The sequence below is a fragment of the Pleurodeles waltl genome, chromosome 10 (assembly GCF_031143425.1).
Source record: "Pleurodeles waltl isolate 20211129_DDA chromosome 10, aPleWal1.hap1.20221129, whole genome shotgun sequence".
In the NCBI taxonomy this organism is placed as follows: Eukaryota; Metazoa; Chordata; class Amphibia; order Caudata; family Salamandridae; genus Pleurodeles; species Pleurodeles waltl.
The window spans coordinates 537,107,043-537,131,289 of record NC_090449.1 but is presented as its reverse complement, the minus strand read 5'-3'; the positions used below and the strand labels follow the sequence as shown (position 1 = coordinate 537,131,289).

At 47.9% G+C, this 24,247-nt stretch overlaps 1 protein-coding gene across 7 annotated transcripts in view; it reads right to left on the bottom strand.

Annotated features, from left to right (window-relative positions):
- The window catches only part of ALS2CL (ALS2 C-terminal like), a 544,978-nt gene extending 540,457 nt beyond the window's left edge, over positions 1–4,521 (bottom strand). For 4 of the 7 annotated variants that reach the window (XM_069210967.1, XM_069210962.1, XM_069210969.1 and 1 more), the window contains exon 1: positions 4,358–4,457. Coding sequence is in view for 1 of the 7 variants with exons in the window: in XM_069210972.1 (XP_069067073.1) it covers positions 4,358–4,456 (99 nt within the window). In the remaining 6 variants the exon portion in view is untranslated. Of the gene's footprint in view, positions 1–4,357 lie in introns of all 7 variants that reach the window. The other 3 variants (XM_069210973.1, XM_069210972.1, XM_069210966.1) reach the window with 3 other exon arrangements.
- Positions 4,522–24,247: the final 19,726 nt, after the last annotated feature.

Genomic DNA, 24,247 nt, shown 5'->3' with positions numbered 1-24,247 from the left:
AGGATTCTGGAGGTGCTGCCACTGCAGTGTCTGCAAATAGGCCCCAGAAGAAAAAGAAAAAGAAAAAAATAGGAAAGGTGGGCAACCTTTAAATAAAGCTCCAGAAAGCTAAGGGGGTTCTGTTACATTAGGGAAGAACTACACAGTTGGAATTGGTGAAGCCCAACCTGACCCACAAGAAGTCCTGACCAGTCAGGCAACTGCTGAACTTGGGTTGGTGGCTTCTCAACCAACAAGTAAGAGAGTGGAAGGATGGTGTTTATTGCAGGGTGTAGAGACTGCCCAATCCATTACAGCAGACAGGCACCCTGAACACAAAGAAACCAATATGTTAGCCCTGTCCCTATGGGAAAAGAGCTAAAGGTGTGGTTCTGGGCACTGACAGCTGTCAGTGACCTCTGCTGGATGTTAGCTTTTATGGGTGCACTGTCCTTGGCATGGGGGTCTGACCTCATACCAAATAGCAAGATAGGCCCCCTGGCCCTGTTGGTCATTGTGGGTTTGCTCAAGTTGTGGATAGCCTTCTTGGATAAGCTAGGGGCTGCCATCGCTACGGTAGGGATAGCAGAGGTGAACACCTCTGACCCCAAGACAAGACGAAAAGGTGGAGACACTGGTGGTACAAGTGGAAGGCATTTTAGACTGGATCCTGTCCCTGTTGAGGTGGGTCTGTTCCCAGTTGGATGTGAGGCAGAGTAGGCCCTGCAACAAACCAGCATGGTTCCCTACTCTTACTCACCTCACAGACTAGGAAGACTCTCCCAGGATTAGCTGAGCCTCCTGGCCTGTGGGCCTGGGGAAAAGGGTGGGTGGAACTGGCACACTATTGCAGTATCCCCCCCACACACACCTTTAGCCTGGTTTCTGGATGCAACTTGGACTAAGATGCACAAGGAGCCTGCTAACCAGGCCCCAGTGCAAGTTTTCTTACCCTAAAATTGCAAAAATATTGATACAATTGGCAACATCTTTAGCTGCCACTATAAGTCCCATGTATGTGGTACATAGGTACCCAGGGCATGGGGTACTAAGGGTAGGCCCCTGAGGGCAGCAGCGCAGATTGTGCCACCCTCAAGCACCCTGCATCCAAGTGCACTAAGCAGTGCCATTGCAGTCTGTGTCCTGGTACAATCCTAAAATGCAAACCTGAAATGGCCCACAGCATGTGTGACCTGTCCACTACACACTGCATGCAATATTCGTAAGCCACCCTGTTGGCAGGCCTTCCAGCCCTAAGGCAGGGTGCACTATAATGCATGTGTGGGCATAGGTATTTGAGCAATATGCACCTACTGTGTCCTTGCTAAACCTGGGACACTGTAAGTGAACAGAGCAGCCATTTTAAATGTTGTGGTGGACACTGGTCAGTACGAGTTTCATGGCTACATGATGGCCACTCTGAGCCCTGGGTTGCTTGGTATAAAACAGCTCAGAACAATAAATCCAAACTGGTACCAGTATTGGATTTATTGCCAAAGGTACTCAGGGGGCACCTTAGAAGTGATGCCTGCAAAAGCTAACTAACTCTGGCATGGTTGCTGGCTGGTCACCACCAGCCTGCCACCACCAGACAAGACTCTGGAACCCTGGGGTGGAAGCCTCTGCTCTCTGGGTTCAGAAAAACAAGGTGTGCCAAGTTTGGTTGCACTGCGACCGCCACTGGCTTAACCGTGCAATAGCCAGAGGTACTGGACCCCCAGCATCGTGCACCAAAACGAAAAGCCCACTCCAGACTCTCAAAGGAACAGGAGCAACCCGGAGTTGTGGGACTTCAGGACACATAAGAACCATCCCCTAGAGTGGCCCTGCTGACCTGCAATTCAACCTCAAAGTGGCCAGCCTCCTGCTTCCAAGGACACCTTTGCTCACATCTCTTGGTTCACCTATCTGCACTGCACCAGAGAATCTGTTGTGCTGTAAGGAGTCTTCACCCCTTGTGACCTCTACTCCCCAAGTGGACCGAACGGACTCACCTTGTAGCTCATCTGTGCATTGCTTTTCCAAGGGGTCCCCCTCAGTGGTCCTACACCAGTTCCAGAGACTTTCAGCAGCTGCTCCTGCTAAAACTGGGAAGTGCCCCAACTTCCCTGGCTGGTCTACAGGACCTCTCAAAGACCTTGTTCTAAATACAAAAGGAGACATAGGTAAATTCATTGCCTGATTTTATATACATTTTTAAAGTTTTCTCCCATTGATTCCTAGGGTGTGTAATTACACACCAAAGCAAGCCATTTTCTATACTTTGACAAATCATTACCTAAAAAGTACTTTCCAGATTTTGAAGATCTTGTTTTTTTTTTTTTATAAAAGTCTGAAGTATTTTTCTAATTTGTTCTCAAGTTATTTCTTTGTTTGTGTTCACTTATATTGATACTGTGAGTACAACAAATACTTTGCACTTCTCCAAGATTTACCTAACTGCTCAACCAAGCTACCATAAAAATTAGAGCATTAAGTGGTCTAGTTTTTATCGCGGTAAACAAAGGTGGGATCGCTTAGACTCTCTGCACAGTGCACATCATTTTTGTACACTATACAGAGAACCAGTCTCCTTCATAAGACTCGAAGCATGTGATATTAATTTGTACGAGACGTCAAGCAGTTTACACATTAATAGAAAAACACAAACATGCAAGATATTCCATGAACGTTTTTCAGACAGACAAATCCTCCTATTCTGAGCTTTTGATGAAGAGAGGAAAGTCAGCTCAGGAAAGCCAGCTCTTCTGACCTTAATGTACTGATACCTTCTTTTTAAAGGCACATTTCATACTCTTCTGACAATGCATCTACACAAACCTGCTCAGTCTCTGGGCTGCGAGGATAAACTCACAAACCTTTCAAGTTATTCCTGGTCTACCGAATGAGCTGTGAGGCCATACTAAAGACCAACTATGCGCTGGCTATGAAAGTCCCAAATAATAATGAGACCGTTTCACAAAAACTTCGCTGGGATATAGTTTTTTAGTAATTCTGATTCCAGGGAGTAAGCTACGCGTAAGTCTCGTCTATTTCTTTGTTCATCAGGCCCCAGTTGAACTGTTATCATTAGTTTCTACTAGATACATTTTTTGCATATGGATTTATAATGAACTGCTATGAAGAAAATTCCAGCTACATACATAATTTTAGAAGGTTATTTAAATGAGATGCTTGCTGAAGGCGTCTGCAATGGCCTCACAGTGACGTGTTCAATTCTTAGCACGTGACTCAGGTGTTCTTCCGTCTAAGTATGATACATTGAGAATCCTTATATAATGTAATTGTAATACCTGTTAGTTCTAGAGCCTAGTAAGGTCAGAACCCCACTATGAAGTTAAAATTAGGCATTGGGCGTTACGCATTATAAAAACCTCATGCGGCAAATGAAAAATACTTGTACGTTTATCGGTATTTCTTAAATGGCTTCACAAAACACAATGGAAAAAAACATGTTTTATACACCAGTTTTACAGAGTGCTTAAGTATTACAAACTTCATTTCTCAATTAATCACACTTCTGTACACAAAGTGTAGCTATTATCAAGTATTTCTAAGACCCACAGCCAACACCTGATTGATGATGCCTCTCTCAAAGGCGTATGTTATTACTGAAATTTGTAGATTGGTGAGGTTACTGATCTTCGTATGCTCAGTTGTACAGGGCCAACCAGGTATGCAGTAACTTATTTTTGATTTATGATACGTTATAAAAACATATTACAGGAAGGACATTTATTTTAGTGTCAAAGTGTTATGCCATTTTCTAAAGAAAAAAGAATTTCTTACACCGGATTTTTCACAAATAGAGTACTAATGGATGAGGGAGGCCAGTTGGCGATGCCATTGTATGTAGGTCTTTGCCACTGTCTTTGGTCAATGACTCGAATCATCTACCTAAATATGGATCCCTCAAAATTCTCAAACCGGTGTTTTTAATTTTTTATTTTGCATTTGTGTGTTTTAAGGCTAGATTTGTAATAGAGAAAAGAAAAACAACAGGTATCAGAAAACAAAGAAAACTACATAACAATCTGAGAAGCTCGCATCAGACATGAGGCAACTTAGGCTATGTATAGACTACACCATCTGCACGAACTCGAATTACGACAATCCACGTGACAGCTAAAATCGCTGTAATACATACTTAGAGAAAAGGGAGAGCACGACGGTCGAGCTACGCGGGCTGCGAGCTTCTCCACGCATAATATACACTTCACTCCAATTCTGCAGGAACGCCTTAAAAACATTTTCCACAAACGCCAGCTCAGCCCAGTTTATCGAGCTGTGCAGAGAATGCCGCGAGTAAGAAAGAACAGACGCCGTGTGAGTTCTGTGCGCTGTAAACACCGTCTTGTGGCGCATCGGTATTTCTTACCCTCCACTCGCCGCTCCTTCGACATTGACCCTCTGCAGGTGTTTTCCGTGCGACCGAAAGTTGCCACGAGCCAACAGGTCCGACTTTCGGCCACTTCATGTACCAAGTGCAGAAAACCAGGAAGTAGCCGTAGCTTTTGACAGGCAGTGCACTGCAGACAATTCAAGCCAGGGCTGGCCGGCAGCCAGGTATTGGCCGCGAGTCTTTTTTTTCTGGCAAGCCCCACATACCATAGTTGTACATGTTATGTAACATACAGGCTGCCTGTAGCTCACTGGATTCAAAACACACATACCTTTTTGTGTCCCCCAGGCAGCTTTTAATTTAAGATGCTCTTTGTCAGTCCATCACCCTGTCCCATTCTTACACTGTGTTGTAGATCCTGCTGTAATATGTGCGTGAGATAATCAAAACTACAAATACCAGGATGAAAAGACAATAAAAAATAACCTGCATCTATTTAGATGGTCGATTATTTTTTATTTGCTTTCATTGTATATTGTTTTGCTTGTGCAAGAAATAGTAACAACCAACATTTATGTGCTCCTCGTGAAAGAACAGAATGCTATCACTCACACCATATATATAAAGCTATGTGGTCTCTCGCCTGGAAGATCCTCTAAATTATCAACGTAACTGTTTGCGTCATCACCCAAACCTTGGGCTTGGTGCGGCAATGCTTTTCGGCTTCCTTCAACAGTGCCCCTCATCATTCCATAGCACCTCTCACACATGCATTTAATTTGTAGCACTAATCATACCAGTGTACGGTGTCAGAACACTTTACTTCACACTTACATTATACAGAAACAATGAATCACGTGTAAATCAGGTTATAGCAAATGAAAATGAGGATTACCTAGCAATCACATGTCATCCATACTGGTAGGCATTGGGAAAAGCGCCCGCCCCGCAGTGGGGGGGCGCGTCCCGTTAGGAGACGGGGCCTCCAGGGCCCTGGGGCACTCCCCCCTTTCCTTCTGCCGGGGGTGCCGAAGGTCGGCCGGATTTCCGCCCTGGCGCCTCGCAAGGCGTTAGGGCGGAAGTCAATCCTGCAGGGGGCATGACGTGGGGCCGGCGTTCGCCGCGCGCCGGTTCCGGCCGCCGCATACTGGTGGGGGGCTATTTAAGGCCCCCCCAAGAAGGCTAGACCTTCTTTTCCTGTGTGCGGCGGCAGGACCTGGTGCGCGGCCCGCGATTGTTGTGGATGCGGCGTCGGTGTGGCCGGGATCGGCGGCAAAACATTGGCGGTATGAAGGGGGGTCGGAGGGGTCCCGGTCTCCTCCTGGGCATCCTTTTTCGTTGGCGCATTGGCCCCGTTTCGGTAAGCACATGGGGTATTTGGCTTCATGGGCAGAGCTCCCGATTCTGCAACTGGAGATCGGGGTTTGAGTCTTAGCGGCAAAACATTGGCGGTATGAAAGAGGGTCGGAGGGGTCCCGGTCTCCTCCTGGGCATTCCTTTTTCATTGGCGCATTGGCCCCGTTTCGGTAAGCACATGGGGTATTTGGCGTCATGGGCAGAGCTCCCGATTCTGCAACTGGAGATCGGGGTTCGAGTCTTAGCGTGGCATCAACATGCCTGTTATTCTGGCCACATCTTTAGGCGCGCGTGCTGCCGGGGGGGTGGCTCGCGCTAATGGCGGTTTGGCAAAAACTATGCGGAAACTAAGGCTTTAATCATTAGGCTCTATACCTTGCTAGAGCAAATGCGTGTCTATGATGTTTTAAATAGAATGAGGGTTATTACTTCGGCCGTAACTTCACGTTGGTCGCAGAGACAAATCGCCATATGTGCTAGAGCGAATGCGTGTCTGTGAGGTTATTTTCACAAAGGTCGTTATTACTTCTGCTTTAAACTTAATGTTGGCCGCAGAGAAAAATCGCCATCTGTGCTAGAGCGAATGCGGGTCTGTGAGGTTATTTTCACAAAGATTGTTATTACTTCGCAGGGGTTAATCCGGCCGGTTATGGTAGACCGCCCGTACTGTGTTAAGCATGTACGGTTGTTTATTAACATCTGCAAGGCTTTATCGTTAGGCTCCTTACCTTGCTAGAGCGAAGGCTCGTCGGTGCAGTAATTAGTACAAAAATGGTTATTACTTCGGCTTTAACTTCATGTTGGTCGCAGAGACAAATTACCGACTTTATGTTGCACCGTTTTTTACTGTCGTGGGTGAGCTAATTCTCACGCTACTCTGGGCCTTTTTTGGGCGGTGATTAATCCGACCTAGTTATGAGTTTGGTGGACCGCCCCCGCCGGGTTAAGTCTATCGTGTCCTAGTTCAATTTACAGCGGGTTGTCCAAGTAGAACTATTGATCCCAAAAGCGCCCGAGGTTAACATGTCCAGTGACGATAGGAACATGTTTACAAGAATTCTAATTCTCTAAACCATCAGCGGTGCTATGTGCAGCGTAGCGATTTACAGTGCAATGTCAGGGTAGTACTCTCGAATGGGTCTCCCACATCTAATGCCTCCATTTCGCTCTCTGAATGCGTGCCTAGGCTTGGCATGCTACCTGGCTTGCGAGGCGGGGCGCCAGCTGCCCTAGCAGCCTTTTGGAAGTATGGTGTTTGGTTTGGAGCGCTGTGGTTTGGGTCGCTAGAGCGCCTGCCTCATAATGAGGAGATCCTGAGGTCAAAATATCAACGGTTCCTTGAGTATATTCTATTTTATATAGCTTCTTTACTGTCATGGTGGTTTTTAATCATTGCGAGCTGATATCCGTTGCGTGTAAATGGATGCTGCCAGGGATCCCTCACAGCAGTCTGGTGGCTGAGCCATACTGGGCTGGGAGAGTGTTATGACTGTCATTAAGACAGGTACCGGTGTCTAGGGGTACTTGGTGATCAAAGGGGAGCATGTTGTGGTAATTTTATGGCTACCAACCCAAAAGAGGGCATCTTTACTGTTCTAGTTCGCCCTATGGTGTTTGTTCTTAGGTGCTGAATTAGTCATGTTCAATGGAAATTGTTGTAGCAAACATGCGGACACCCAACCAAGTGGTGTACCTGTGCTGTGTTGTTCGTTAGTACACTGCATGGTATGGTTGGGAGTTATGGAATGCTGTACCTGATACTCTCACCATAGGCAAATGGCGGGAAGCGCGGTCATTCCCTAGGGAAGATTTTCACTTTGTTGGGTTTAGTCGCACATTAAGGAGCTATAGCTCAGTGGCAAGGTCTAGGGCCTCTGGGCAGGCCCCCCCCGGTCAGGGGTTCGTAAACTTGATGAACGAGGAATCGGAGTATGGGAAGGTGGGTTTGTACCCTCGTGTGTACTGGGCCTTGTTATGGTGTCTGATATATTGCACTGGATTTGCATTGCCAATCTAAGTTCGCCCAGACTACGCTTCCTTCTTAGTTAAGAAAGGCATTTCTCTCCTTCTTTTGGCTGGTTAACGAACAGTCACTTCCTTTCATAGGTAACAACAAAATAAATAGTGTTCTATGAATTATCATCAAGTGTAGTTGCTTTTCGCATAAGTACATTGGGTCTACAGTTTCTTTTGAACTAACTACTCTCCTTTGAGGTAGTTCGCTCTCAGGTTAGAATCATTTCTTAATCAACACACATACGGTATGAATCCTTGGTGCTGGGTCTACATATATACTTTAACAGCACTCCTGTTCCCGAGTGTAGATTTAGTGTCTTGTTTATCAATGGTTCACCTTCTCGGCGAGACAGACGAGACGCCTCGCTGTTTCTTAGGGAGGGACGAAAGTCCTCAGGCTGGAGGTGCTTTGTTCACAAGGGTGCTAAGGGGTGATGGGGCCCTTTTCGTCGGAGCATTTCCTCATGAGAAACGGTGGTTTGTCCTGGGTTTTTTATTACACAGTCTCATCAGTTGTCCCAAAACTCGGTTAAGTGACCAATACTTCCGGGAGCAGCAGGTTGGAGATACTGGTTGCGCCAATTACTGGTCATTCTGATTCTAAGGTGGACATTTGCAGGTGAAAATTCAATGAGGAGTGTATGAAGAGGGAACAAATGAAATGTTCCGTTGCTAAAGTCTGGTAGGTCATGTTAGCACTGGTCAGGAACCATGCAAGCTCCATGTGGGAGTGCTTATGTAACATGAAAAGTGGTTAATAGGTATTTGTGCCAGTGGTTATAGTTCTGTTCCTTTCGGCTCATCGCTTCTCATAATTTGCAGACGGGTGTGAGAAGTACCATCAGGTGGAATGAATGGTACAACTGAATTAGGCATTACCAATTAATAAGCATTGAATTCAATCAAGGGGTAGGTCATCCTTGTTAGCAAACTCTAATTCGGAGAGCACGTAGGGGGCTGGGCTTGGTCGCGTGCAGGCATTAATACATAGCAATAATGTAGATCCGCGATTCCTGCTTTAAACTCGGGGCAGGGACGAGGTCAGCGGTTAGGTCGGCACCAAATACTCTCTTGGCACAGGAACAATTTTCCTCAGCAATAATTTGAAGGGGCATTAAATGTACGTAATTTAGTGTGCCAAGTTATCATGGCTCACCGCAGGACTTGCATAGAACCTGATGCTACTCTGCATCTTTCGGTGTTCTCCAGCCTTTAAAGCCTGGGCAGTAGGAAAAGAACCCTAGTCATATACAGAATCTCCAAGGTGGCTCCTGGGGCTGGGGTAGCTTAACCAGCTAGGGTTTGCGTTATTACCTGTAGGCACAGCCGGGGTGCGTGCACTACCAGCACTTAAGGAAGGCCCGGCAAGAAATAGGGTGGGAAGGCTCCTTAGCCCCCTGGTGGTGCCACATTGTCTGCATCTTAGGTAACCAGCAGTGGGAGCTGGTAGATGGAGCTTCTGTTGACCTTTGGTTGCATCGCGGGGTGAAAGGCTTAAACACGAACATATTTCATTGCCTAGTGGCTCGAATTGAGGGGGGGTGGGGGCTCCTGCCCCGGGCCACCCTATCTCTCACCTATGGCGGGTGAGATACCTAATCATTTGGGAGCCCACCCCCTTTATCCTTTTTGAGGTCAGAACAATGAATACCAATTTTACAGTAACCAAGCTACTGTGAGTCCGTAAATGACTCAGGCAATTCAAAGGGGTACCCGTATGATACCTGTTCAGTTCTTTGCCCTTGGGTTCATAGGTATGTTGGTCAAATACTTATCTCTTCGTTCCGTTAATTGGCACTGTTCATCATGGTGGTGTTGGCAGAGGGGCACCGATGTGCGCCAGCATGACTGCACTCACATCTCATGTGTCATTGCACAGCTTACACGAGTCCCCCTCTTCTCGAGCCTTGGGGCTCCTTTCCCTGCCCAATGCAAGCCTAGCGGGAGGGCATAGCAAACCCTTGCTGGGTCAATTGCAGGTTGTCTCTCTCTCTCTCTCTCCTTAGCGGGCCGTCTCTCTCTCGCCCTGTCGCTGGAACCCCCGTGGTCCCACTCCCTAGGAGGCCTGTTCCGGCCAGAACCCTATGATGCTTCAGCAACATTTGGCTGAGACCGCAGCGAGCAGCTGCTCATTTGACTTAAAGGCATCCTGTTGGTGGGCAGTTGAAATCTGTAAGGCAGCACCCCCCAATTCCTGTTAGAGAGGTGTGCACTTCCTCAGCAAGGTTTTCCTTCACACGGGTGAAGATGAACGGGCTCGGTATTGGCCCTCTTCAGACAGGGCAGCGGACTCAGGAATAACCGAGGCCCCCAACTGGTTATTTGTTGGTCATTTCTTCAAGGGCCGGCTGCCGCGGCGGCACACGCTGGTATGTTCTCGGGGGAAGCAGGAGCAAGCGGCTAGGGCCCACCCTGTCTGCTGCTGGCGTTGTATTCAGCCGGTGATGCATTGGCAAATGCTATTCTGCTTCGCTTATGCCTCGCTTCTGTAAAGCACACTCATGCTTGTTTTCTTCTGTTTCAGTAGCTGGACGGGTTATGAATGCTCAGTCACTCCTTTGTCTGGCGGGCGGCTTACAGGTTGCCTCCGCTCCGTAAGCCCAGGCCGACATGGGCTGCGCAGCATGCACAGTGGTGATCGTTGGGCTGAGAGTCGCTCACCTACAACGACTGGTCCTGAAGGTGGAGGGGGGCGGGGGACTTCTGTTCCCGGACCTCATTGCCGTATACAGGTGAGACTTGGTCATGGAAGGGTAAGCCTACCATGGTACTGCCCCGGTTCAGGGCGTACGGGGAATACCCTACATAAGACTAGTGGTGGTGCAGTCAGATGCTAAGAACAGGGTGCATATCTCTGATGTGGGCACGGACCGATGCAGTGAGGTCATTGGGGCCTTTTTCCCATGGTTCATTTTCGGTGGGGAGGGCGAAGGACCCTGGGCCCCTGGTCGCCTTCAACACTGCCCGGACCCAGGGCGCTTATGGATTATCCCCCACAAACTGCTGAAAGGCGCGCACATGTTTCACAGTGACCAGGTTCATTTATCTGACGAAGGAACCAACCAATTTATCCGTGACATGTGGGGTTTTGCCTGCAGCCTGTTTTTTGGGTGGGGTGGCGAAGGACCTTTTGGGCCCTGGTCGCCCTTGTGGCGGAAATTGAGATAAAAAATGTGACTAGAAACAATAGGAGGGGGTCCCCAAGGTGGGGCCCCCAGGAGGACATCTGGGATAGGATCCTGAAGTTCTGAGCCAACCAGCGGATGTACACACCAGATCAGGGGGTAAGAGACCTCAGATCGCTGGGGGAGAACATGGGGCTCCAGCTCTTGGCTCCCCCCATTACACCCCAGGGCTGATTGGTGTTTGGAGGGGGGGCGGAACCCGAAACTGGAGGACAAGGTACCGTGTAGTCAGGGTAACCGTCCCTCCTATGGATACAGGTGAGACATGGGTCACCTGTGTGGTCCAAATGGTGGTTCAGGACAGGAAGGGATCCTGTCAGATTGGTTATCGTCACAAGAATTTCTCAGTAACATGTAAATAAAAATGTTTTCCCTGTTGACTAACCTTGCTATACTTGCTATTTGATGTTTGGCTTGTTGAAGTTATGAGTTATTTTGAATTATGTCTTTTTGAAATAAAAGATACTTCTTCCAACGAGTAAAGCTTGTCGTCTCGTGTATTCCTGGCGGGGGGAGTGTGGGCCGCTTTGGAGGCCTCCGGATCCTAGGGAAAAGCGCCCGCCCCGCAGTGGGGGGGCGCATCCCATTAGGAGACGGGGCCTCCAGGGCCCTGGGGCACTCCCCCCTTTCCTTCTGCCGGGGGTGCCGAAGTTTGGCCGGATTTCCGCCCTGGCGCCTCGCGAGGCGTTAGGGCGGAAGTCAATCCTGCAGGGGGCATGACGTGGGGCCGGCGTTCGCCGTGCGCCGGTTCCGGCCGCCGCATACTGGTGGGGGGCTATTTAAGGCCCCCCCAAGAAGGCTAGACCTTCATTTCCTGTGTGCGGCGGCGGGACCTGGTGCGCGGCCCGCGATTGTCCCACCCACCCTCTCCTTTATGTTTAGTAGTTTGGAAAGAAGTTGGGAAATTGAGATAAAAAATGTGACTAGAAACAATAGGAGGGGGTCCCCAAGGTGGGGCCCCCAGGAGGACATCTGGGATAGGATCCTGAAGTTCTGAGCCAACCAGCGGATGTACACACCAGATCAGGGGGTAAGAGATCTCAGATCGCTGGGGGAGAACATGGGGCTCCAGCTCTTGGCTCCCCCCATTACACCCCAGGGCTGATTGGTGTTTGGAGGGGGGGCGGAACCCGAAACTGGAGGACAAGGTACCGTGTAGTCAGGGTAACCGTCCCTCCTATGGATACAGGTGAGACATGGGTCACCTGTGTGGTCCAAATGGTGGTTCAGGACAGGAAGGGATCCTGTCAGATTGGTTATGGTCACAAGAATTTCTCAGTAACATGTAAATAAAAATGTTTTCCCTGTTGACTAACCTTGCTATACTTGCTATTTGATGTTTGGCTTGTTGAAGTTATGAGTTATTTTGAATTATGTCTTTTTGAAATAAAAGATACTTCTTCCAACGAGTAAAGCTTGTCGTCTCGTGTATTCCTGGCGGGGGGAGTGTGGGCCGCTTTGGAGGCCTCCGGATCCTAATATTTTAAGAGGGTTTAGTCTGGAGAATAACAAACGTAGAATTTAAGAGGTAACGCAGTTTTGGGGGGTGGCTTTTCTAATAAGAACGTATTTTTTCCAACCCTTTGCAGCAACATTAAGACAACAAAAAAATGAGAAAAAAAAACACAGTTCTAACCTATACCATGCAGTTTGCATACAGCTCTGTGGTCACTGTGCTACATTAGGATTCTAACTTATGAACTGCAAGTAACGGGTAAAAGGATTTGAGTGAGAAAAGCAGCAACCACTGAGGTATCCATATAAATACAATCCTGTGATGTGCTTGGTTCTTTGCAGCAGGTACATTAACCTTCTGCGCCACTTTATGACGAGTCAAAACTGCCCCTAGACAAAATTCTAACCTCTCTCCAGCAGGTATTAATTACTGGAGTTATTCTGACATTTTTATTGTTGCCTGACAAGGGCTGGATACACAAGGGACTCTGTAGTGGGTGTTTTAAAGCCATAAGGTATTTCCTTACAGAGAGTCATCCCCTCACCCCCAGAACTCAGTGCTAGGTGCAGCTGCACCGGTTGCACCACCCTAAAGCTGTGCCAAGATGCCCACTTCAAATGAAAGTAATGGAAAATATTAATAAATAACTCAGTAATGCATACATAGGCAGATAAACAATTCCCACACAGCAAGGACATCATCAAATAGCACCCCTGGCATCCCCAACCTTAGATAGCAATATGAAAGGGAGATGCTTTATATTTTCTTCACAAAAACAAATTAATCCTTTATCCTCTCTCCCGCAACACTGCTTAGTGCTAGAAATCTGCGTCACTGTCCAGGTCCCCAAATATATATTCTTCACAATTATGTGTGCTCAATCACACCGTTTCAAATCTAAAGACGAACAGAGAGAACTTTTACTAACTCAATGCTAATCAAGTTTGAGAAGAAAATGTTTGCTACGGTGAAAGTGAACAAAGCGATTGCAGACGGGATATAAATGCTGGGATTTGCCAGTTCGAAAAACCAAATCGGAGTTACGGTTAAACATCGGAGTTATGACCGAACACCAGAGTTATGGCGGGACGTAGGCGATCCCCTTTGTAAAGCCTTTTTTTGTCAGGCTAGAAGAATGAGCTATCTCGCCGACTCCTACCAAAACAGTGAAACACTCCGAGTATGATTCGGATCTATTTTATGTTCATTGTATCGCAGCGGAATAAAGCATCAGTTTTATCTCACACTCATTAAAAACAAAACATAAAAAACTCCCTTTGCTGGCGAATTATTTCCGTGCTGAAATAAGCAGAGTTTATCGAGAATGGATTACTGCAGGGGTATTTCCACCAGCGCCTCAACGAAGCTATTATATAAATATAAACTACTCTACCACCAAGCAGTGAGACACTTTTTCCCCCGGAATGATTTTTTCCCTCACCAATCAATATCGTTCCTTAAAGAACTTCATTTGATTCCGGTAATTTTAAAATTATCTGTACCACCTTCAAAGAGGAATTGGCCTCATATACCTTCAGTTATTGTTCCCGAGTAACACTCCCAACCAGCTCTGAGATCCAGTGTTGCAACCATACTATAACCAGAAAATCGACGCATTAATTCAGTCTGATTCATAGAATTCCAGCTCTTGAGCACGCTGATCCCTAATCAACCTTATCGGATATTTTTCAAAAACCTTGTGAAAGCAAGCCCTTTTAAGAAGTGCTCCGAACCATCCTTTAAAGCATCGGACCTGCTTTATCTTCAGGAGGGGACACATCATCCTTTTGTGCACAGTTTGCCCTTCAAGAGTAACAGCACTGAAATGTCTTGTCATAACCTCTTTCAATGAAAATTCCAGAAAAGATGGGCATATGGAATCAACAAGAAGTGCTGCTCACATTGCTCTCAGCAATATAAGATAGCAATTCGCCTCAAGTCAGAGCTGTACAAAACAAGAAAGAAAAAAGAGAAAGAAGGAAAGAAAAAGAAAAGAAAGACATAGGAATAAAAAAAAGAAGGAATTAAAGTAAAAATCAATTTCCCCTACTTAACAATATGGGTAAGGCAAGGTTGGCCTTACATGACAACTATGAAGGAAAGGCTCAGCAATGCTGAGTTGCAGGCACATGGACCTTACGTGAAGGCGGCTGTCCAAGGGCCCGCTAAAGCCCACTCACCTGGCTTCTGTTCTGACTGGTGGCCAGTCACACAAGTCTTGCTGTGATTTGTGGCCTGTGGGATGTAGTTACATTAGAGACCTAGACTAGGTATCGCTGTTAGGACAGGAAGGCAGAGTGGGCAGTATAGATGGCATTTCAGGAAAAGTAAGAGAGAAGAGAGGAGAAAAAAGGAAAGGGAGAAGGAGCGTGGAACAAGAATGGTGAAGTGAGAGTCAGGAGTAAGTTGAAAGTCTAATTTTATGAGAAGGAGGGAGGAGAAAAGCCAGAGGCAGGATCTATAAATATTTACTAAAAAGAAAATTGCACTCTCTTCCACCTCAGTGGAGAGGTCATGGCTAGACTGGTCATGTAGTCTAAACTCTATCTGTTAGCCTCCACAACAGCTTGGATGCACCCTTGAGGGCAATGTGAAAAGGAGGCATGAGTGAGCATGAGAAGAGCTGCCACTGCTGATAAATGTGAGGAGTCAGCATTGGTACACAGTGGGTGGAGCCTGCACGAGGCCTCTATGAGAGTAACGGCTATTGGTGAAGTGAGAAGTTGGTACTGGTGTGCTCTGTGAGAAGCAGGCATTAGTTAAGAGAATGGGAAGCTGGTATTAGTAGAGAACGTATGATGAACTTTCAGTGAGGAAACATATGAGGGCACATTTTTCTGCTGTGTGAGGAGCAAGTAGAGATGATGGCAGTTTGATGGTTGGCACTGGTGAGCACAGAGAGGGGTGCATACTGGTCAACAGAATGAAGAGCTGGTATTTGAAAAATTGACAGTAATTTGAAGTGGCAAAGGGTGCTGCATTTATAAGCTAGAAAACTGACAATGTGTAATTGTACAGAGGAGTTCCAAATAGGCACTTTAAGGAGGTAGCGTTATAGGAAAGTTTGAGGTGCTGAAAGTGATAGCGGGGGGTATCAGGCAGTGTGCAAGGCACGCACTAGTGGAGAACAGACATGCACCAGCTTACTGTGGAAAGCTTAATCTGAAGGACAGTTTGCTTGGCAGTTGGTGTTATGTTGTACAAGAGACTCCAGCTAGCAGGCAGAATGATGAGCTAAAATTGATATGTACCCTGATGGTAAAAACAGACAACGTATGAAAAACAGGTACTGGTGAGGCCGGTGAAGACTAGGTCCTGCTGGGTAGTGTGTCAAATCCTGGACACAATAAAGGTATCTCTAGTTTTCTTTTTGAATGCCCAAGAAAAGCGTGACTCCTCTCAGAAGCCACTGCGTAAATCTACACTTCAGTACACACATGAAGGTCAAAAAGAATCTTTTGATATGGTCCCAAACAGGAGAAGAAAGCCACATGTTGCAAAACACATCCATTGCAATTTTTTTTAGTAGTTGATTGATACTGGTGCATCGAACAGATGCTAATAAGCAAGACACTAACCATCCAGAGACAGGATAAAAATATCCCATATTGAGTCTTTTTAAAGGGGAGATTCAAGACAAAGGTCTGTAGAAAAAGCACAAAAATCAGAGACAAAAATTATAGCAAGTGAGCGATAAATGTGACACAAAATCAGGGAAAGAAGCTTGTTTCATATGATTTGAACAGGAGATGTTATCACAGGAAAAGAGATTCATGCCATTTTGGATTGGCAACTTCAGGGATCACGCATTGAAGAGGGAAAATGGTGTTTTCTAATAACTCCATGCAGAGGCAGAAGAACCCCATGCTTGACATTCTCATAACTCCTCACCTTGCCTTACACCTCCTGCTCCCACTGCATCTCATTGCCCATGAGGCGGAAGCAACATACACTGAGCATAGAAACACTGAGACTGGGGGCGTGGTCAGGCAGCCGAGAGAATGGCTGCCTGAAGCTGATGCTCTGTGAGGCAGGCCGTGCCGGGGGGTGATAGAGGGGGCGGAGACCCGTTGAGAGGGTTTCCCTGCCCTCAGCACACTCCACACTCCGCAGACTGGCTGGGCCAAACTGGCACCCCCTCTGGCATTGGAAGCGGTCCTAGAGCCCCAGCGTGTTTTCGGGCCTGTAGCCCCGCAGCAATCCGTGAGCTCAATTTAATAGACGGCTGGGCATGGCTGCACGTGTTCTAGGCCTGAGGATCAGCCCCACGTGCGCCCATCGTTAAACTTTGCAGGCCCCCCTGGGTCACAGTCACTTCTGATGCCTCTCCCCTCCAACCCTCCCACCTCTTCCTGACCGAGGACTGGCAGACAGCAAAAGGAGAGAGGTAGGAGGTAACGTTGATTGGATCCCCAATCTGAGGCCATTGGATGCCTACATCACATTGCAACCGGCCACCTAGAAGCCATGGACTCAACAATCACAAACCTCTCCACGGCCTCTCACTCGAGCCGGTCGGACATTGCCAGCTTTCATGATAAGGTCGCAAATCTTGACCACCGTCTTACAGAAGTTTAAAGCCACCTTGCAGTGCTGCCGGAGTGCGATTCAGAGTTGCAGGACCTTCATTCTAAACTTACCGACCTGGAGGACAGGAGCCGAAGGGACAATGTTTGTTTTTTCGGCATTCCGGAACGCAAGGAGGGCACTGATGTAAGAGTGTTTCTCAAGGATCATTCATAACGCAGACTCAGGAAAGCCCCACCCCATCAGTGCTTGTTTCCTCTGCCACGAGCAGGCATGTCAGGTTATCACGGCGGTGAGGTCCCTTGGCCCATATAGGATGGAGGGGTCTGATATTCAAATGGCCGCAGACTTCTCCTGAGAAACCAAAGAGAAGAAGAGAGGGTTCCTGGCCCTCTGCCCACAGCTACGAGACATGAATATCAAATTTGGCCTCTTCGAACCGGCTCACATGAGGATTATGCAAGATGGCAGATCTAGAGACTTCTTTGAACCGGCAGCCCTCAGTTCCTTTTTGGCTGCCCTTGCAACGCAACCCATGGACCATACCTCCAAGTCTTTGCAGCCAAACTCCCCCCCTCTCTGGAAGGACCTTCTATGCACTCAGACCCCGATAAGCATGATGTAAATTTGGTGAAGCAGAAAAGGGTAGGACTTATGATTGCCCACAGAAATCCCAGGAAGGCAGAGAACATGCTCTTCAAGCTGTGATTGCTTTTACTCAAGACCTTAACAGAGACAAATCCCAGTCTCCCTTGAAACCTCCACCCTCTGCTACTTGACTGTCACCTACACTGGGAGATAGTCGCAACAGCAGAGATTCCCTGCAAGGGCGCTAAGAATGTGCACTCGTCGGACGGCTAAGTACCCTACACCTCTTTATAGGCTGCTGTCATGTTTGCTAATGTCATACATGTTGTTGTTGTTCTTATTCTTGTTTATATGATAGACACAAAGCGGGACTCTCACTGCCTATTCGGTTGCTGATCGGCTTGTATTTTTCATAGGATGTATAATGCCCATGAGGATACTGCATGATTGGTGGGAGGGTAGGACCCGTGGGGTCCATCACTACAGCTGATTAGGGGCTCTCCACTCAATGCTATGCTCTGTTGCCTTCCTGGAGACCCGCATGACCTGAGGGCACAGAGGGTAATTTTCCTCCATGGGCATTCACTATCGGAAGACTCCAGACCCCTGTATCCCTCCCAACTTTTCCAGGTATATATGTCGACCTGCCGCTTCAGTAAACATGGCTGCTCCCACACGGTACGGCCCCTTGCAGCCCTCTTCCTCTTCCCAGTTAGTGTTCCTATAACTCTCCAGAGTGTTGCTCCCGGGGGCCCATACCTTCCTTCAACGGGGACCGAGACAGGGGTGTAGAGGTACTGACCAATGGTGTACCTGACAATCTTGATGGGTTATTGAATCCATGGTGACACAGTGGGCATGTCTGACAATACTGGTGCTCACAGTCCTCAAAAGCGGGACACGGATGTCAGGAACATTCCTTCATTAAAAATATACCGCTGTCCCAGAGCTATCTCACTGGATGGCCCCCTTATTCCCATGCTAGGCCTGGTTTGGGGAGCTCCTCGAGGAAGTACTCACTTTCTGCCCCGGTCTCTTTGGCCCCCCTATTAGAGATATGCTGCTCCCTCTTCTTTTTTCTTCTTTTTTCCCCGTTGTCCTCCGCGGTGCCGGTCCACTCCCTCCAACACCGTCCCCTTTCCCCACCTCTGTGCACACTCCTTCCACTCCCCCCTCGGACTCACCCAGGCTGTGGAGGCCCGCACTGTTCCATCCTATCTACGTTGGCGGTTCCCCTTCTCTCTCCACCGGGTGCGAGCCTGGCTTGAGGATCACTCAGGTTTTGACCCGCAGTTCTACAGCACTTATACCTCGGTTCTCGAAATATCACAGATCCATTCCCTTATATAATAGTTGCAATTCTTCCCTTTTCTTTGTTCTTCTTCTCTATACCTCAATCAGCTTTCCTTCCCGCTCGTTACCCTATTCACCTTTATCCTTCTCATCTCTCTCACGTCCCACCCTTCCTGCCTCTCCCCCTCTCTTTCCACACTTGATCGGGTCCGCTTTCTCCCTTACATCAACCAGGGGTTCCCATACACCCCACCAGCGCTCCCCTGTACTTTGACCTATCCCCTGCCTCCCCTTTAGTACGCGTCGCTACAGGCCGCATCGGCATAGCAAGGGATCTCTGTGCACAGCGAAATACCTCGCCTGCCACTAGAATGGGATCTCCCCTTCCGCTAACAGCTCTCTCCTGGAATGTTCAAGGTCTCACACACTTCTTCAAGAGAAAGAAGGTTCTATCATATCTGCAGTCCAAACTTTCAGAAATTGCACTGTTTCAAGAAACACAACTTTCCCCACTGGAATCAGAGAAACTCTGCAGGGACTGGGTGGGTCGAGTACTCTATAGCGTGATCACGGCGGCACAAACTGGGAAACTCGGCACTGGCAAAAAATGTGGAGTGGCGATCCCTCTTAGCCGATCCGTGCAATTCAAGGTACTTAAGACATGGACCGATCTGGAAGGCCAATATGTGATTACCAAACTTGGAATAGGTACACACACAATTTCTGTAGGATCCATATATGCTAATACGGGCAACAAACGTCTCTTCTTCCTCTCTCTCAATCATCTCTTAACAGAGATTGGGGCCTCGCAATATCTCCTGGGCGGTGACTGGAACCTGGTATGCGATGCAGTGCTCGACTGTAGGGCAGTCTCGAAGTGGGTAACAATGCAAACAGAGCCCTCTTCGGGGACATAATCTCGGACCAGGGTTTGGTGGGTCATTGGCATCTCTCCCAGCCGCATGATCGCGAATACACCAATATGACACCGGTCCATGGTACACAATCTAGATTAGATTACTTCCTTGTCACTCCCAACCTGGTCCCACGGATAAGGGACTCCCAGATCCTGGAGGCGGCACTATCGGCCCATTCCCCAGTGCTATTGGCACTAGACCTGGGCTTAGTTACTCCTTGACGCAAACCATTGCGTACACCACAGGGGAAAAAGCAACTCAGATCTCATGTTGCTAATTATCTAGCCGACAATAAAGGTTCAGTCCCCTCGCCACAGACCTTATGGGCAGCCGCGAAAGAAACGATAAGGGGACAACTCATGAGGGACGCTGCCATTGCCAACGCTCAGAGACGTTCCCATCAACGAGCCTTGGAGGACCAAATAGCGCCACGTACCTGTGAATACACCGCAACTTCCTCCTCCCCTGTCCACCAGAGTCTCGAACAGGCCAAAATGGAATTTAATACCCTATATACCTCCCAGGTGGAATACTCTTTGCAGCGGATAAAAGGGCGCCACAATGAACACGGGGAGAAGGCAGGACGATTACTAGCTGCCCAACTTCGTCAACGAGATGCAGCGCTGGCTATACCAGCTATCCAGGATCTTGATGATACGATCCTTACTCACCCAAAGGATATCGTTAATGCGTTCGGTAGATTTGACTAGACCTTATATACTCCCTATGCAGTAGAGGCCCACGAGAAATTATCTGCGTTCTTTCGATGAGACGTGGATTCCCACCCTTACAGAGGAAGGCAGGGCACTCCTTGAAGGAGAGATAAGTAAACAGCAGATTAAGCAGGCCATGGCTAAACTCCCCTATCATAGATCCCCAGGCGATAACGGGTTCCTGGCAGAATTCTACAAATGGACGGGAGCAGAGACGGTGGACTCCTTGTACGATGCCTATCACGGCGCAGACAGCACAGGTTCGCTGAACCCTATTTCCAATAGGGCTTCTATAGCTGTCCTACCCAAACCTGGGAAAGACCCTCTTTTATGTGACAGCTACCGCCCCATCTCCCTCCTAAATGGGGATATAAAGATACTGGCAGGTATTCTGGCGGCCTGGCTCAAGAAAGTGCTGCCATCCTTTATTCACCATACACAAGTGGGGTTTGTGCCAGGCCGCTCCTCCAGGAACCATCTTTGCACTCTCTTGCATGCTCTATGGACCGTCCGTGATTCTCGGGAGGAGACCCTCGCCCTATCCCTTGACGCTGAAAAGGCATTCGATAGGATAGAATGGTGGTATCTCTTTGAAACCCTGAAAGTTTGTGTTAGGGACTGGATTCATCAACAAGGTCCACTTGTTATATGACGCACTAACAGTGCAAGAAAATTGTGAAAGATTGATTTCTGACGTTTTCCCAGTTAGGAGAGGAACCTGACAGGGCTACCCATTGTCCCCATTACTCTTTCTACTACCTGTGGAACCATTAGCTTCTCTCGTCCTCAGCTCTAACCTCATCTCTGGCATACCCATCCCTGGCAGTTGCTCCACTATTTACCTATATACCAATGACATATTGCTAATGCTTACGGACTTCACCTGCTCGCTGACGGCACTTCGGTCGATCCTAGTCAAATTTGAAACGCTATCAGGATACAAAATTAACTGGGACAAAAGTCAAGTGCTTCCTATGTCTCACGTGACAGCCTGCTTGGTGGTACAGGACTTCCCAGTTCAATGGAAACAGTCCCGTCTTAAGTACCTCAGTACAATCATCAATAAGGGCCTGGAAAAAAAGGTGGTAGACAACCTTGATCCACTACTTACCAACATGAAGAGAGACTTTGACAAATGGTCCCACTTAGGCCTCTCCCTGTGGGAAAGGATGCAGGCAGTCGGCATGGTGACCCTACCACGGTTTCTTTATGCTCTTGGAATGTTACCCTTACACGTTCCTCTGCCTCTACTTTGAGAGGTGGATAGACGAATACAGGCCTTTGTGTGGGGTTCAGTGCGCCCCAGGTTATCCAGGGCTACACTCTTAATGCACTGTGAATGCGGAGGGATGGGTCTACCCTCGATAGAACATTACGCCCTAGCGTTACAGCTATCACAGCTTGTCTTCCTGCTCCCAGAAGTCCCCGACCCACCGTTGTGGGTCACAGCAGAACGTACTATTTCACACTCCCTACCTGGCCTCACTATGCTCCACAGTGCGGGTGCTGCCCTGCCCAGATCCACTAACCCCATGCTCTACGCCATGCTAAACTCCTTGAGGACAGCACAGTGCTTGTTAGGAGTGGATTCATGGATCTATGACCAGGCCCCCATCGGGCCTGCTAGTAGGGGGGAAAACAATCAACTGGGAGACTTGGCGGTGCAAAGACCTCTTACATATTAATCAACTTATGGCCAATGGGAATCTGAAAACAGTTACAACCCTCTGGGAAGAATTTGCACTACCCGCACATCACGCGGGGCGATTTCTTCAGCCCCAACACTGTCTCTGCCACCGCATGAGAGTGTGCCTGTGGGTGCTACTCCACTCTCCAGTAATTCACTACTTGAAACCTGGGGCTCCTTTCCAGGAGTGGTATCGGGCTTACATAACATTTTAAACCATCATCTATTCTCATTGCCCCTACTAGAAATGCTCAAAACCAAGTGGCAGGCATATTTACAACAAGACTATGAGCTAGATGATTGGGTTGACATACTAGAGGCAAGAAAGCGAGGCGCTCGTGAGGCTCGCCTGAAGTTCTGTTTCTTCAAAACATTGCATGAATGGTACTGGACACCCCAGAAACGTAGAGCCACGGGGCTCTTATCCCATGCAACCTGTCACTGACTGCCCAACTATCCAACCTTACTGGGAGGCAATGGGGACCACATTAAGGGATGTTATGCCATTACCACCATCTCATACCCGCCCCCTCCTCCTTTTACACTGACACGGGTGAGCACCCAGGTCTTTCTCGCCCGCAATCACGACTCCTGCTTATTTCGCTAGCAACAGTCAAACTATGCATCTTTAGACACTGGCCCGCTACAACACCCCCTCCCATGGGGAATGGCTGGCAGCCATATATCAAGCCGCCTCCTACGAGCCATTCATCTACAGTCTACAAGACAAGGCAGAGGTATTCCTCCAGACCCGGGCCCCCTTCCTGAATGCCCTAGACGGCGAATTGCCAGTGTGACCCTCCACCTGGGGGTGTGGCCACAACCTCCAACACAGAAAGCGATGGTTCCATCTCCGCCGCCTCCCTCCCTTTCCTCTAACCATAAAGGCACTCCCTAACCTTCCCCCCTCCTGCCTTCACACTGTCCTTACACCCGGATCATACCACTCATTCCCCTCCCCTTCCATTCACTTTCCTCCCTCCCCCCTTGGTCGGTGCTGGTGTTAATGTTATTTGTAGTGTCTGTCTTATTGTTATGGTTGGTCTTGCTATACTGGTTATCATCTACCTCTTTCACACTCTTAAGGACCCATCTCTTGATCTCCCCCCTCTATTCTCTCTCTGTCCTTCTTAGGTATCCCTTTTCTTTTTCCTTCATCCACTCTCTGCTTTTGTTTTTCCCCACCCTTTTCTCACATGCTACCTTCTCTCTCTTCCTATCAATGTCTTCATGTCCTTTTAGCCTACTCTGTTGCACCTTACCCATTATTGCTTCTCTCCCATCCAGTTACCACACTAACAGTGTCCATCTACCTGTATTCGTGCCCCCCATAAGGCCCTTCTCACTCCGTGCCTCGAGGACTGGAGTCCCATCTTTGACTGGGCCCTATACCTAACCTTTTCTGCATTATTACCGCAGGTCTCAGTACGTAGATAATGCAGCGGACGTAGCTTTTATACCGCTACATCAATAGGCTCCCTCCTCCCCTAGACTCTTCTTATAATTATCTGTTAGGGATGTGGTTTGGTCTACAAATATGTACTTCAGATGGTCCTTGCCGTCATACATGATACCAAGATTGTAACTATGGTCTTATTCAGCACTATATGATATTATTATTGTGCGACTGTGTGATCTTGAGGATGTTCTTTCCTGTTCATATCCTGTTGGGAATGAATATCTTGGCGTAAAGCTATACAGTGTGTTTCCCTGATTTCTCAATAAAGAATTGCACAATAGAAAAAAGGAAACACTGAGACTAGCAACCCAGAGCGATGGCCCACCTCTGACCACACACCAAGTGTATGCAACAGAGATGCAATGTCTTTGCCTTGGATAACACAGTCCCAAAGAAAGATAGTGCTGTCATTTTGTCTGAAGTCTGCTCTGAGATGTTACGTACCTAAGGAGATAACACAGATGGATCTTTTGAGCTGTGGACACTGATAGCATTGTGATGCTACGTACTGATGAATATTGTGTGGAGCAGAAATTCTGGACAACACAAGAAGGCAGAACTGATGCGGAATGTGAAAAACTTGCCTTGATGGATAGTGTTGTAATGTCCAGAAGGAAACCACATGCAGGTAAGGTTGAGAAAGTTTATTAGATGCATGCAACCGGGAGGGAGACTTTCCAGCAAATGTCACCCACAGAGTTCCAAGGTAGAACTAATAATATTTAAAAA